This window comes from Pseudopodoces humilis, chromosome 16, assembly GCF_049639895.1.
Source record: "Pseudopodoces humilis isolate 2021_Gansu_Grassland_sample_001 chromosome 16, ASM4963989v1, whole genome shotgun sequence".
NCBI classification, from domain to species: Eukaryota; Metazoa; Chordata; class Aves; order Passeriformes; family Paridae; genus Pseudopodoces; species Pseudopodoces humilis.
This window is the reverse complement of record NC_142215.1, coordinates 10,877,674-10,891,331: the sequence shown is the minus strand read 5'-3', so window position 1 is coordinate 10,891,331 and position 13,658 is coordinate 10,877,674. Positions and strand designations below refer to the sequence as shown.

The 13,658-nt window shown below is 40.7% G+C and overlaps 1 protein-coding gene and 1 long non-coding RNA gene across 14 annotated transcripts in view; one reads left to right on the top strand and one right to left on the bottom strand.

Moving 5' to 3' along the window:
* SEMA6D (semaphorin 6D) overlaps nt 1–7,945 on the top strand; it is a 130,006-nt gene extending 122,061 nt beyond the window's left edge. For 8 of the 12 annotated variants that reach the window (XM_088062944.1, XM_014251240.2, XM_005521501.3 and 5 more), the window contains 3 exons: nt 149–205; nt 2,017–2,184; nt 4,258–7,945. In XM_088062944.1, the coding sequence (XP_087919070.1) occupies nt 149–205; nt 2,017–2,184; nt 4,258–5,561 (1,529 nt within the window). In that variant the 3' untranslated portion in view covers nt 5,562–7,945. The remainder of the gene's footprint in view (nt 1–148; nt 206–2,016; nt 2,185–4,257) is intronic. The other 4 variants (XM_088062946.1, XM_088062945.1, XM_088062948.1 and 1 more) reach the window with 2 other exon arrangements.
* A 2,580-nt stretch (nt 7,946–10,525) lies between these two features.
* LOC148183024 (uncharacterized) overlaps nt 10,526–13,658 on the bottom strand; it is a 116,455-nt gene continuing 113,322 nt past the window's right edge. For both annotated transcript variants that reach the window (XR_015773929.1, XR_015773928.1), the window contains exon 5: nt 10,526–12,821. This is a non-coding gene — a long non-coding RNA (uncharacterized LOC148183024). The remainder of the gene's footprint in view (nt 12,822–13,658) is intronic.

The following is a 13,658-nucleotide window of genomic DNA, read 5'->3' as shown; positions in this document are numbered from 1 at the left end:
GCTATTTGGGGTCTACAGCAAAGTATTGAAGAATTTATTTTTTGTAACCAGTGATATTTTAGTTTTTATTTTCCATTACTCAGGTTTGAGATCTTTTGCTTTCTTTTTGTTACTTTTTACTGATTACTTGTTCCTTTAATTCTTTTAGAAATTTTGCCTACTACAGCTACACCAGATTACAAAATATTTGGCGACCCAACATCTGGTTAGTTTTTTTTAATTTTTTTGAATTAATGACCTTTACTTTCCTTCAGTTCAGCATTTTCAGCCCTTTTTTCCTTCCTTTTGCACAGTTGGCAATCCTCCATTTTTGTGCTTTTACTCATGTTCCCACTGATGGTAAAGATAGTCAGACTCTTCTCACTCAGCACTTCACCCTGTGTAGCCGCATGTTAACAGCTCATTATTTATTGAGACATCTTTTATTAAAGAGCCTGATTAACATAGATGACATCTTCACTGCACGAAGTCCACTAAGCTTTACTCTTGATCCCCAGCCATGCGTTTGTGAATGCCCCTCTTGGTCATCTCGAGTAGATGAATGGCAGAACTTCATCATCTTCCTCCTTACCTCTCCTTTTCTCTTTTCCTTCTTTCCCAGCAAGCTTTTTGCACAAATACACATTTTCTAAAATGTGTATTTCTTTATTTTTGAAATGCTTTAAGTAGTTTATGCTAATGGAAAAAAATTTAACATCACAAACTGTGTAGCTGAATGAGAAATTGTGTAGACAAAAGTGGCTTAGAAAAAGTGTTGTGCATTGTTGTCAGATGGACTTTTGCATCCTTTTCTCCTCCAGTGATTTTTCTAATAGTGTGTTCACCACCAGCCCCTGGTGTTCAGGGACACCCAGTGCTCCTCTGTTGAACTCAAGAGCAGAATCTGTCTTGACTTCAACAGGAGCAAGACTCAGCCACTCAGCCCTTATTCTCTAGTCTTTGCTTTTGGAATTTGGGTCTTTGCTTCCAAACCAAGGGCACATTTCTGAATGACAAACAAGACAATCATCTATTTGTATGCTAAATTTGTAAGAGTGCAACAAGAATATTATTTGTGGTTTGGTTTCTGATGTTTTCACTTCTGTAACTTGACAAGAAGTAAGGTTTGAGACAAATATTTTCCAGATCTATTTACCCACAATGCAAGTTAGAGACTCACTTCAGGAAACAAAACTGTCACACAGAAATGCTGCCTGACTTTATGAGTGTTTATCAACTGAATTTTCAAAGTAATATTTTATGACACAGATAAAATTGAACTTTATTTTCAAGTCCTGAGTAAGTGTACTTTTAAAGTACATTTCTCAAGTCTGATCTCAAGCCATAGACCTTCCTGCCTAAACCTACTGGGACAGTGAACACAAAATACTCAAAGGTGTAAATGAGACTGAACTGTAAACCCGATTTGATAAGTTTCTTCCTCTGTGCATTTTCATGTAGGCTGTGGTGGGTCTGTTCAGCAAACATATTACAGAGGAGCCAGAATCTGTGCAGGATTGTTCCTTAGGAACCATTACAAAATAGGGGTTAAAAACATTCCTTTTATCCCCACCTGCAGAAATGGCTCATTCAGCAGTTCCTGGTATACCATAATAGCAGTAATGGAGCTGATCTGGTTTCTCAGGCATAACCTGTCATGAGTGTGTATCGTTCCAAGTAACTTTTTTTTTTTTTGAAGATGTTTAAAAGGCAGCCAAGTATGTTGTCTCCAGTGAAGAATATAGCAATTAAGTAGACTAAGTTGTGCTTTTCACCCCCACAGTTGCTTGCTTAACTTTTGCACTGCTTTCACAGTTGACTTCTCTGGCTTTTTGGCTAGCAGCTGTTGAAGTGTAAATGTACTATTTTCATATTTTCAGTTTTGAAGTAATTGATTTTTATCAGCCATCTGTACTTCTGCAGAGTGTAAGGGGGGTCACATCTTGCTCTGACATGTAACTCCCGTAAAATACTGTGTCCAGCTATAGCTTAGACGTGCCATGAAACACATTAATAAAAATCTGTTTGCCACCACAGACATGGAGTTCTCCTCAGCTTCCATTACCACAATGGCAAGTATCCCAGTTCTATCACCTAAAGTGATTGGTTCCTGGAAACCTAAAGTGACTGGCTCTCGGAAATTTGTAGTTCAAGATGACCCAAACACTTCTGATTATTCTGATCCATTATCAGGTGTCCCAAAGGGTAAGGCCTTACCAGGGAATACATTGCAGCTGAATGGAAACCTGATAGTCTCAGCATTGTCTAAGGCTTAAATGTAACAGCCGTGATTGTTGGGCTGTATTTTACACCCATTTCCTGTGAATATGCAGACAGTGCAATCATGTTTTTCATATCTACTTATCCCATGGACAGAGTGCTGCTTAGAGCTTATAATGGGAAACACAGGTATAAAGTTCAGCCTTTTAATCCTGGAGTGGTCCAAAACTTCCATTGAAGTCAATGGCAGTTCTGGATACTTTTAAAAAATACCTTCAAGACCTATCTGCACCTCTGTTTATTGTTTTCAATCCAGTCTAGTTTGGCTTAGACCATTAGTCCTCATGAATGTTTGCTTATGTTTTGGGTTTTTTTCATTGGGGTTGGGGGTGGTGGTTTAAAACAGAACGCAAAACAGAGTTCCATGAGAGATCCATGTGTTTAAGGGGGCATATCCCAGCCTCTGCGTGCCTTCAACATGTTCTTGAAGGATAAGGATCAGACTAAGAAAGTGCTGAATTTTTATTCTCTGGATATGAGCATCAGTTTAGAGATGATCTCACTACATACTGAGATACGCAGAGGTTTTAAGCTGAACACAAGAAACCTATTCTGTCTGTAGTTCATCTTCCTCTAGCCATTCTTTCAGCTAAGTGAACCTTTGATTAGGCTCTTATGGCAACTGAGACTTTAACTCAGTAGGACTATTGCAGTCAACCACAGAATCGAGAAGCTTCCAATCCCATAACCAAAATTTAACACAATTCTCTCTCAGTGCATAGCACAGCAAGGTGACAGACATGTTTGCACAATTCTGTATTTACTGAAAAATCTCACCAGCCAAAAACCATTTCTGTTTTATTACCATTCACCAAAACATATCAGGTTTCCTATCAGCCATTATGGCCATGCATTTGTCATTTTAATTTGTTGCAGTTATTTTCTGTTTTGCTTTAAGTTTTTATTATCATCTGCTCTTGGTTCTGAATCACATTTTGTGTCATAGCTATTAGTGAACTTTACTCACGTTTTCCTTCTGCTTCTGCACAAAGCCATTAAAACCTGTAACCCTGAACATTAACAATATTCAAAGGCCTTGCCTCTAACAAAAAGTGGCTCTGTTCCTTCCCTCTTTGTCTTTCATTTTAACATCTCTTGGGATTGCAACAGAATTATTTTCATTAAAAACTAACATTGTCTTAGCTGCAAGATGTCTGTGGTTGCTTTAAAAAATCTAAAAAAATCAAAGGTAGCTTGTTAATACCCAAATAAAAAATTAATCAAATATTCAATTTCTTGGTCTAAGCTAAAAGTTTCTAAATTTTAACATTCTCTAATAACTTAACCTAAGTTGTTTTTATAATGTTATGAAAGTATTTATGTTCATTATTGGTAAAAAGTAAAAATCAGTGCTCTAAGAGAATCACATTATCTTCAAACTTGGACATTTATAATGAGCGCAGGTGTGTCACTCCAGGACTAGCAGCCTGGGAGAGTAGTTTACAAGTTTTCTACTGTATTCTATTAGTGTGGCTGTAACAATGCAGTATATATATTATACATTTTTACACAACATTTGCATAATCCTGTCTCTCCTTTGATACTGATTTATGAGCTGGGCAGGAAAGTAAGAGAGAAATCCATCCATGAGTTATTAATTGCTGTCTGGACCAGTAGGACCTTCTAACCTCAATTTTCCAGCAGAAATCATTAATGTTAATAACATAAGGCCTCTATTTGTGAGCCTTAAAGGAAATTTGGGGACAGGCTAAACAAAACATAAGGAGAAAAGCTGCAGCAAGCTTTCCTCATTTTCAAAGAAAATGGGCAGTTTTCATTTAGCCTTGTCAGTGCACACACAGTCATTTTATAGTTTTTATAAAATTATTTGCATTCACCACTGGAGTAGATTGCAGGATCCTACTGAGTTACACCAACAGCACAGCCAGAGCACTTAAAAATATTTAATAGACACTTCCATGAGGAAGGCTGCCTTCTTCTGAAACATGTCAGTGTGAAATACCTGTAGATTTATGATATCCTGCCTGTCTTTTGCAGGTGTGAGGTGGGAAGTACAGTCGGGAGAGTCCAACCAAATGGTACATATGAATGTCCTAATCACTTGTGTCTTTGCCGCTTTTGTCCTGGGAGCCTTTATTGCGGGAGTGGCTGTTTACTGTTACCGGGATATATTTGTACGGAAATCCAGGAAAATACACAAAGATGCAGAATCGGCTCAGTCCTGCACTGACTCCAGCGGGAGCTTTGCCAAACTGAATGGGCTGTTTGACAGTCCTGTCAAGGAGTATCAGCAGAACATTGATTCTCCCAAACTGTACACAAACCTGCTGACCAGCAGAAAGGAGTTGCCTCCAAATGGTGATACCAAGTCCATGATGATGGACCACAGGGGCCAGCCTCCAGAATTAGCTGCACTTCCAACTCCTGAATCTACACCGGTTCTTCAACAAAAGACTCTGCAGGCAATGAAAAGTCAGTCGGACAAAGCGCATGGTAACCTCAATGCTTCGCGAAAGGAAACCCCATTAAAAAGCCCTCAGTTTTTTCCTTCTAGTCCTCCACCTCACTCTCCTCTAAGTCATGGACATATTCCCAGTGCTATTGTTCTCCCCAATGCTACCCATGACTACAACACATCTTTCTCAAATTCTAATGCGCACAAGGCAGACAAAAAGATGCAACATCTTGATCATCCACTTACAAAATCATCCAGCAAAAGAGACCATAGGAGATCTGTTGATTCCAGGAACACCCTGAATGATTTTCTGAAACACTTAAATGAAACTACTAATAATCCCAAAGCAATTATGGGAGATATTCAAATGGCCCACCAGACTTTAATGCTGGATCCAATGGGCAATATGTCTGAGATCCCACCTAAGGTTCCCAACAGGGAGGCGTCTTTATACTCTCCTCCATCGACTCTGCCAAGGAACAGTCCCACAAAACGAGTGGACGTTCCCACCACTCCTGCAGTACCAATGACCTCTTTGGAAAGGCAGAGGGGTTATCACAAAAATTCTTCACAGAGGCACTCAATATCTGCCCTTCCTAAAAACTTGAACTCACCAAATGGTGTTTTGTTATCCAGACAGCCAAGTATTAATCGTGGGGGGTACATGGCTCCCACGGCAGGCACAAAGATGGACTACATGCAAGGGACGCCTGTCAGCGTTCACCTCCAGCCTTCCTTGTCCAGGCAAAGCAGCTACACGAGCAATGGCACCCTGCCTCGTACAGGAATAAAGAGGACACCCTCCCTAAAACCCGACGTGCCACCCAAACCCTCATTCGTCCCTCAGACAACGTCAGTCAGACCACTGAACAAATACAGCTACTAGGACATGTCTGTGCTAAAATGAGTGTGGCATTGACCTGTACAGGTTGTGAAATGATGTTGTGGTAGACACATAAGGCAGAGACTTGCTTGTTACTAAGGAGAACAAAGTAGCCAAAGAAACTGTCTTTACTTGAGTAACATCTGTGTCTTGCCACATGTAGCTTTAGCAAGACTTCGTGTACTTGCTAGGAGCGAACACAAAAAAAAAAACAAAGGAAAGTGCTGGTCATTACATTTCTTTTGTTTGGAGCTAAGGAGACATGTAGCACAATGGGGTGGGGGCTACATTACTGTTCTAAATAGCTAAACAACAGTTGTTGGGAAAAAATCAGTAAGCAAATACTTGAAAAATGGGTTCCATTTTAGACTGCCATTAAGTGTGGTCATTCCCATTAAATGTGAACATTTTACTATGTATGCATTCACCTTGCCTCTTGCACAAATGTCAGAAAATGGTAATGTCTCAATGAATAGCTGGGTTAATAATCAATTTGCTGGAATTAAGTCTCTGGCCCAACTGTAGCATTATTTTTTTCTCTCCATGTGTGTGGCATTTTGTTTTTGCCACAGATAAAGCTGTGCGTGTGTGTGGATGTGTGTGTGTACTGTACACACTAGGATGTACTTAGGTTCCCATTGCATCTTTTATGCTATGGAATTGTTTACATTGAGCATGACTGAACAAACAGATGACTCTGCCTTCTGCAGCCCGCTGGGTTCAGCTCAGAGCCAGCTAAGGATGAACTGCGCATCTCTGACAGCCTTCTGAGGGGAACGCCTGGATGAAAGAGTCACCCAGTCAAAGAGTGCAGATATGTTTAATTCTTCATAACTCTGTTATGCTGCTATTGATTCAGAGCTGTGCATTTCAAATCTAGTGTTTTGGGCTGGAACGGGGGAGTTTTACTGTGTTTCCACAGTGCCTCCATCCAATACCTGGCCACTGTGAACTTGAGCCCCTGTACTCCTCGCTGAGGGCAGCTAATAGTCAGTTCACTTGGCAAATGCCTGTGTAACTGGAGAAGGTCACATTTTTGTTGCATTTAATAACGCCCTACACACTGATAGACTCTTGTCAGTAAAAAAGGAGAAACATTAATTGGCCTGGCAGAAGCAGTCTGTGAAAACTCAACAGTAGTGCAATCAATTTGTTTTTGTTGTGTAAAGTAAGGTTTGTTTTTTTCCAAAGTCATGCAGGTAATGACAATATTCTGTAAATATTATGTGTGAGTTTACCTGAATCTGTGCATTTTGTGCCTTATTCATGCAAATGATAAAAGTACTAAAAAAAAAAATTAAATCTGTCAAGTGTTCTCACTATAGCACATATCTCCCGAGTGCCAGTTTTAAAACCTCTCAACAGCACCCAAAAAAAAAAAAGATAAGATGCAAGAATAATTAATGGTAACTAAAGGCAGCCTACAATCCAAGAAGACAGCAGCATTAAATCACCTTACCATGATAAACATTCCACTCCAGCTCTCTGAAGGATCAAACAGTTATAATGTGAAATCAAATGAGGTTTCTAGGGTAATGGAACACCTGCTAAAGTTGTGTAAGCTATTTAGTAGGGTTTACAGTATCCACTTGCAGCTGATGTTCAACACAGATGGCTATTTTAGCTTGCAAACTACACACTACCACATTGTTTATTGAACATAACTATAGAAATAACCATGGCAGAGGAATATTCATGAATTAGTGGGACAGATAACTGCAATGGGTTTCAATGACGGTGGAGATTTATGTTATGTGTTCAAAGGGGAGAAAAGGTTAGTCACTAAAAACTGGATCTCTGTTACAGAACAAAGAATAAAGGATAGAAGTAGTAATTTTTTTCTTGTAAGGCTGTAAGGGACATTTATTTCCCAAGACCTCTGGATCCAAAAATCAATGATCTTTCTTCCTAAACACTTCTGTCTTGCAACTAAAACACTACAGATTAATAACTATTAAAATGTACTCAGTTGTCAGAAGACACAAACTGATCCGAATTCACTTTACAAATATTAATACAGACTTGTGTGACCCGGAAGATAAATGTATGTGAACCCTGATAACCTCCTGTAACATTGTGCTGCCTTGTAGATGGTAATGTGAGTTCTCTCAGTATTTATGTTGAAATTTCTAACATTCAACCTAGTCCTTATTCTGTTAATTTAATAATAAAAGATGCTTTATCCATTTGTGCAAAGGTAAACGCAGATTGTATCTTTTTTAATGGTACGGCATAAAAAAAGTAACCCTTAAATGAAGCTGCTCTATTACTATAGAGTACTTTAACATGTATAGATATCTTGTAAACTTGTATTGTGGATGTGTAAATAATACGTTCTTTGGGTTTTTAACACCGCATGTAAAGTCAAAATAAAATATTCCCATGTACCAAGTGCGTAATTTCATTATTAGTGCGGGTGTGCTGTGGGATTACCGTGGGGAAAGTCTCTGCTGGCCTTCAGCAGTTCTGCGAGGAGGGCGCGGAGCCCTCGGCCGCTCCCAGCCTCACGGAGTTGGGGTGACACACACCAGGGTCCTGTGTGTCCTCTTCAGCCACACTGAGCTGTGTGTCCCTGGGGCACAGGCAGGGTCTGGCAGTGACTTTCAGCCTCCTGAGGTAAATACAGATCAGAGTAACCAGCACGTGGTGGCAGAGCTCGGTACAGTCGGGGCTGCCCACACAGCACCAACGCCGGGCACTGAAGCTGATCCCCGGAGTTCCAGCCAGGTTTCAGCTGGGCTCTAATTCCTGCAAACCTTTCTTATTAAGGTCAAAAAAATACCAATTTTGTCCAAATACAGTACAGCTTTGAAAGAAGGTAGTGTGTTCATTTTACAGGGTAGATTACAAAAGATAGAGCTAATTCCTGGCCAAATTAATTGCTGACTCACATAGCAGGACATTCCTAAATACTTCCTAATGCTTAATAATTGAAACTCACCTTTCAGGCAAATAGTTAAGTCCCAGCAGAAAAATAGATGCTGTATATTTAGTATGTGTCAACATCTCATACAATTTTAAAATAATCAAGGTAATTTAGTATCAGAAAACAACTATAACATTCTTTTAATAAAAAGTCGATTTTAGATGGTGGATAAAACCAATTTTTTATAAGATTATGCTGTCAAGGTATTAATCATTTGAAATTGCCGTGCATGTTACAACACTCCAATGGCACCTAGTTGCATCTTATAAAAAAGAGAAAAGTTCTCAAGGAAAAAGAAATACGGTGCTTAAGTTTTAAAGCTGTAATGGCTAAATATATATTTTCCTAGTACCAAAGAAAATTTATATTTTTTTATTAATATGGGGTTTTCTTCATTGGATGTCTTCATATATGAAATGAAGCTTTAAACACGTACGGCTCTTATGCTGCTTTCCCACTTTAAAATTAACTATGCCTTTGACACCAGTGTCAGCCAGTGTGGCTAACGGCTTTCCCTCCGTGGAGGGGCTGTACCCACCTGAGTCATCTTCAGCCAGGCATTAAAGGTCATAGTGAGAAAATTAAAAATAGCTGTTTTAGTGATGTGTAAATGTGCATCTGCAACACAAATCCTGGGGTATTTTTTGTTCACAAAATGTCTCTATCTAAAATGTGTAGAGTGACCATTTTCTGGGTTTCCATGGTTTGGTCTGTGTTGAACCAGCCTTCCCTTAACCAGTGATGTGGCTGGATAGGTGTAGCCAGACCATCATCTGCCAACATACTCTGCTGGGCTACGTGGTGCGTGCAAACACCACAGAAGTCCATGTAAATATTAATAATTAGTCAGAAAAATAAGTACATGAAAACTCTCCCTTTACTTACAGAGGTGGCTTGTAGCCAATGATGATGCCAAATCAGGCACCTACAGAAGCCCCATTGTGGAAGGGAACTTCAGCAATAAGGACAAGCTCAGCAACAACAGTTTTTCTCCTCCAATGCTTTCCTGGGTCAGCCGGTTGGTTTGGAGCATCCTAAGGCCTCTCTTGAAGAACAATCCGAAGTGACAGCTGATAAAGGAGCACAGGAAGGGTGCTTGATGTGTCCAGGGTCACCCCAGCAAGGGGAGGTCCCAGCACAGTGGGATGTGGGGCAGGGCAGCTGCAGGCATGGGAGAGCAGAGGAGAGGCTCCTACTCAGCTCTGGCTTGCTTTGGGTTTTGTGGAAAAAAATACTTCTGAACAGAACACAGACAAAACACCAAAGGGCTGCAGGCCTATGCTAGTGAGATGACTGTGAGAAAACCAATTTGTAAAGCTGTGAGTAGTTATCTCTATGACTGCACTGCCAGAACAAACCTATGGCCTTTTAAATTGGGGTCTTAAAGCAATCACAGTAGTTAGAAAAATCAGGATGCCTCTGTCTTAGTGCTGTCTTGCTAATGACTCACTCTGTGACCCTGGGAAGATTATGCAGGGTTTATGCAGTAAATGGCTCCTCAGAATGCAGTGGGTTTAGTGGCTGGTGTGTTCCATAGCATTTTCTTCTTAATGCTTCCTTCTCTCTCTCTGATTCTGAGCATTATAGCAAGGACATCTTGCAGGTAAATAAAGGGAAAGAGAAATACCTTCCCATCTGGGAAAGGTTAGTATTTGCAGGAGTAGGGAAGAGTTGGTTGGTATTTCCCCAGGTGCCTATTAATTTTGTGGCATGGAATAATATTTTTTAAAAATTGATCAAGACAAAATACCTCATAAATGCAGCATCTGGACTTCAGCTGGGATGTGCAAGCTTTTCATATAAAAAAGCACTACCAGGAGACCAACGTACCAAGGCTGCATTTGTTGTTCAAATGTCATCATATCACAGTATGAAAGAGCAAGAAAGCAAAGGATTTGGGAGAATAAAAAAAACACATTAAATATTTAATTAGGTTCAGCTTTGCTCAGAGCAGTAGAGATTCTCACTTTTTTATTCAACCCTACTAAAGTTCAGCTGGTGTGAGGGCCTGACTCTGGTCCAGCCATTGCTGCCTGCTTGAAAACATTTTCATAGGTATATTGCATTGGCCTGACACACATCTGAAATTATAATCTGTCCCAAACTCCCAACTGAGAAACTTTCTACTCTGCCTGAAATAAAATTTATTGGAAGCTCTGATTTTATTAGTGCATTCTGAATTCATCTGAGGGCCTGATTTATGGCCTCCTCACTTGCTTTTCTCCTATAGTCACTAATAACTTTGCTGAGCTCTTCTCTTAAAAACGGTAACTAGATCCCAGCCTACTGTGATCCGCTGTGTCCTACAGTGAAGGCTGCTAACCAGAGCAGAGGTGCCAGAGGGTCCCCACATTTTGGTAAGGGTTGAGAATTTCTTGGGTTGCAATGGTGGCACTGCATCCTCCCCTGCCAGACTGGTGCCTCTGCCCTTCATGTCAGCCAGAAAGAGTATTGCCCAAGCTCCTGTAATGCTTTAAGGGGAGGGGAGGAGAAGAAAACCTACCACATAGGCAAGCTGTCCTGACCATTTTCAAGAATGATTCCCATTTGTCAACATATAAGAGATTTTATGACAGAAAAACTTAATGGCCAAAAAAGTAAATCCCAACCCCCAAACTGACCTGAACACATCTTGCTGTCCTTGTTTGGAGAATGAGGAGCAGTTTTCCAGGGCAGAGTCTCACTGAACTGCACAAAAATGAGCAAAGTACACCAGTTCTCAATGAGGGCCCTTCTTCAGGATCATACCTGGCTGTAATAGCTGTTTTGTAACTTTTTCCAGTAGCTGACTAGCCATTGGCAGAGGCAGTCCATGAGCTCAGTGGTTTGCTTGCAGCTGTACTGACAGCCTCTAACATATGTCCATTCCTGCACAGAAATGGACGGCTGCCTAGTAGGAGAAGAAAGGTGGCAAATGGCTTTTAATTTGGGTCACTTCAAGCACAGGGTTATTTCTCAAATCTTTGATTTAAAATACTGGTCTCACATGAGGAAAAAATAATCAAAAGCAGATCAGAGCAGATGAATCATAAAAGCAATGCACAGGCTAGCTGCACCTTCCTTTTCTGTGCACTGAATATCCATGTGATTACTCCTGATTTCTCAGGAATACATGTTGGTCAATTAACAGCCTGAGATTTTTTTTTGTTAGAGACTAATGGCAAATTTTTATGATCAGGCCATGCTGTTTAACTATGAATGGCCATTAGTCACAGGTTACTGTGCCTGGCCAACAATTAGGAGAGAGAGAAGCATTTCCAATATTAATGCCACGTGTGAGAATTGATTTCTGTGAAAGCCTGTGCATGCGGCTCTAACATTCCATCTCTGTCACTGCTAGCACAGGTGAAATACTGACTCCATCGAGGGAGATGGCAGAGCTGCATGGGGCCAGGCCTTCGCCCTCAATCATTCACATGCCCCCAGAAAGCAAATGCTAAGGAGGCATGAGCAAGGCCAAGCGAAATGGGATGCACATCTGCAGGAAAGCATTTGCTGTAACAGGATGCAGCCCCCAATATCATCTCTGGCCACAGGTTTGATAAGGGGGATCAAGCCTTCTGGGTAAGAAAAGTGGCTCTGTGAGAATGACCTGCTTTTTCTGGTCATTGGACAGTTTTTCAGCAGGTATTGCCATAGGAACTGAACAGCTGACATTTTGTGTGTGGTGTCCCCTTGCCCATCCCTGGGCTGCAGTGTCTGCAAGGCTGCAAGTCTGCTTTTAAATTCATTAGCAAATCCTATCATATGTTGGGCTCGACTGGGACATAAGGTGCCAAATGCTAAGCTCCCAGGCACAAGAGAAAAGCCAGGTGAAGGCACCCAGAGTTCATTGAGACTGCTGGGATGGCACTCCTGGTGATAACCGAAGCAGAAGAAAGTGTCTTGAGTTTGTTTCACTTCTACTGGTAATCAAGTCAGGCAAATCTAAATATCAAAATCACAAAATAATAGAATGATTGAGGTTGGATGTGATCTCTGGAAATCATCTGTTTCAAGTCCCCCTGCTTAAGCAGGACCACTTGGAGCTACTCAAACATTCAGGAAATCACTGGCCTGAGCTAGGACCCTGAACTGAATGACAGTAAAAATGATTATTCATCCTTAAAACCCTTCTAGAAGAACTTTCAGATTAGGTGGGTCTTCTTGCAGACAGGTGCAGTCTTCCTTCTACCAGACTGAGGGGAGTTTAGATATCCAACTGCTCTTTTTATTGCAGCACTTATTTCTCTTTGACAAGCAGAGTGCACATCTCAAACAGTCCTTCTCTGTTCAGATCCCAGAGGATATCTGCAATCCTAATGCACAGCGTACCGTTCTCCATGTGAGTCTTTCATCTGAAATGACATCACGATCAAAGGCAAGGTTATACAGAGTGCAACACACTGAGAAAGTCATGTGATATTTCAGAGCTGCTTCATTACTGGGACAGGAGTTCAGAAAGTACTTGAAAATGACATTTTACTATACATTATATGTTCCATATTACAAGCATTCCTTGCTAGTTCCTGCTGCTTCAGTTAAACTGCAGTACTTGGTAAAAGACTTGATTTTCTCTTCCACAAGAACGAAACTCCAGGCAGAATTGCTCCCCACACTCAGAGAGGGGATACACCTCAAAAGACTTTAACTACAAAAGGTATTCTAGACCAGGAGGGACAAAATATCATATAGGACACAAAGCAAGATCAGTTGTCAAAAATATACTTTTTGTCACATTTCAGATAAAAACCATTTAGAAACCTGTCATCTCAATTTGATGGCAGGAGGGAGGAGAAAATGTTTGCCCTGAAACTGGTTGACAGAATGGACAGCTTTATGATGTTGGTTTCTAATAAAATCTTGCACAAATGCCACCCAGCTAACAATGTCAGCAGCTTCTAAATCCAGTACTGGACCTTTTATATTCCTCCTTGTGTACTCTGAAACATAATCTAACTTGTTCATCACAGAACAATAACTAACCTATCATGAAATTGCACTTCAGTATTTTAGTAGTCATTTGTTTTTTCATAAAGACCTTCCAATGAAGGCTTCTCTCCTGAACTGACTGCTTCATAGGATAATCCAGTCCCATTCCCCTCTGCTTCAGATGCAGAGTGTAGTCAGGATCATAGGAGCCCAGCTTCAAACTGGCAGATTGGACCTTTGTTATGCCACCCAGTCACACCTCC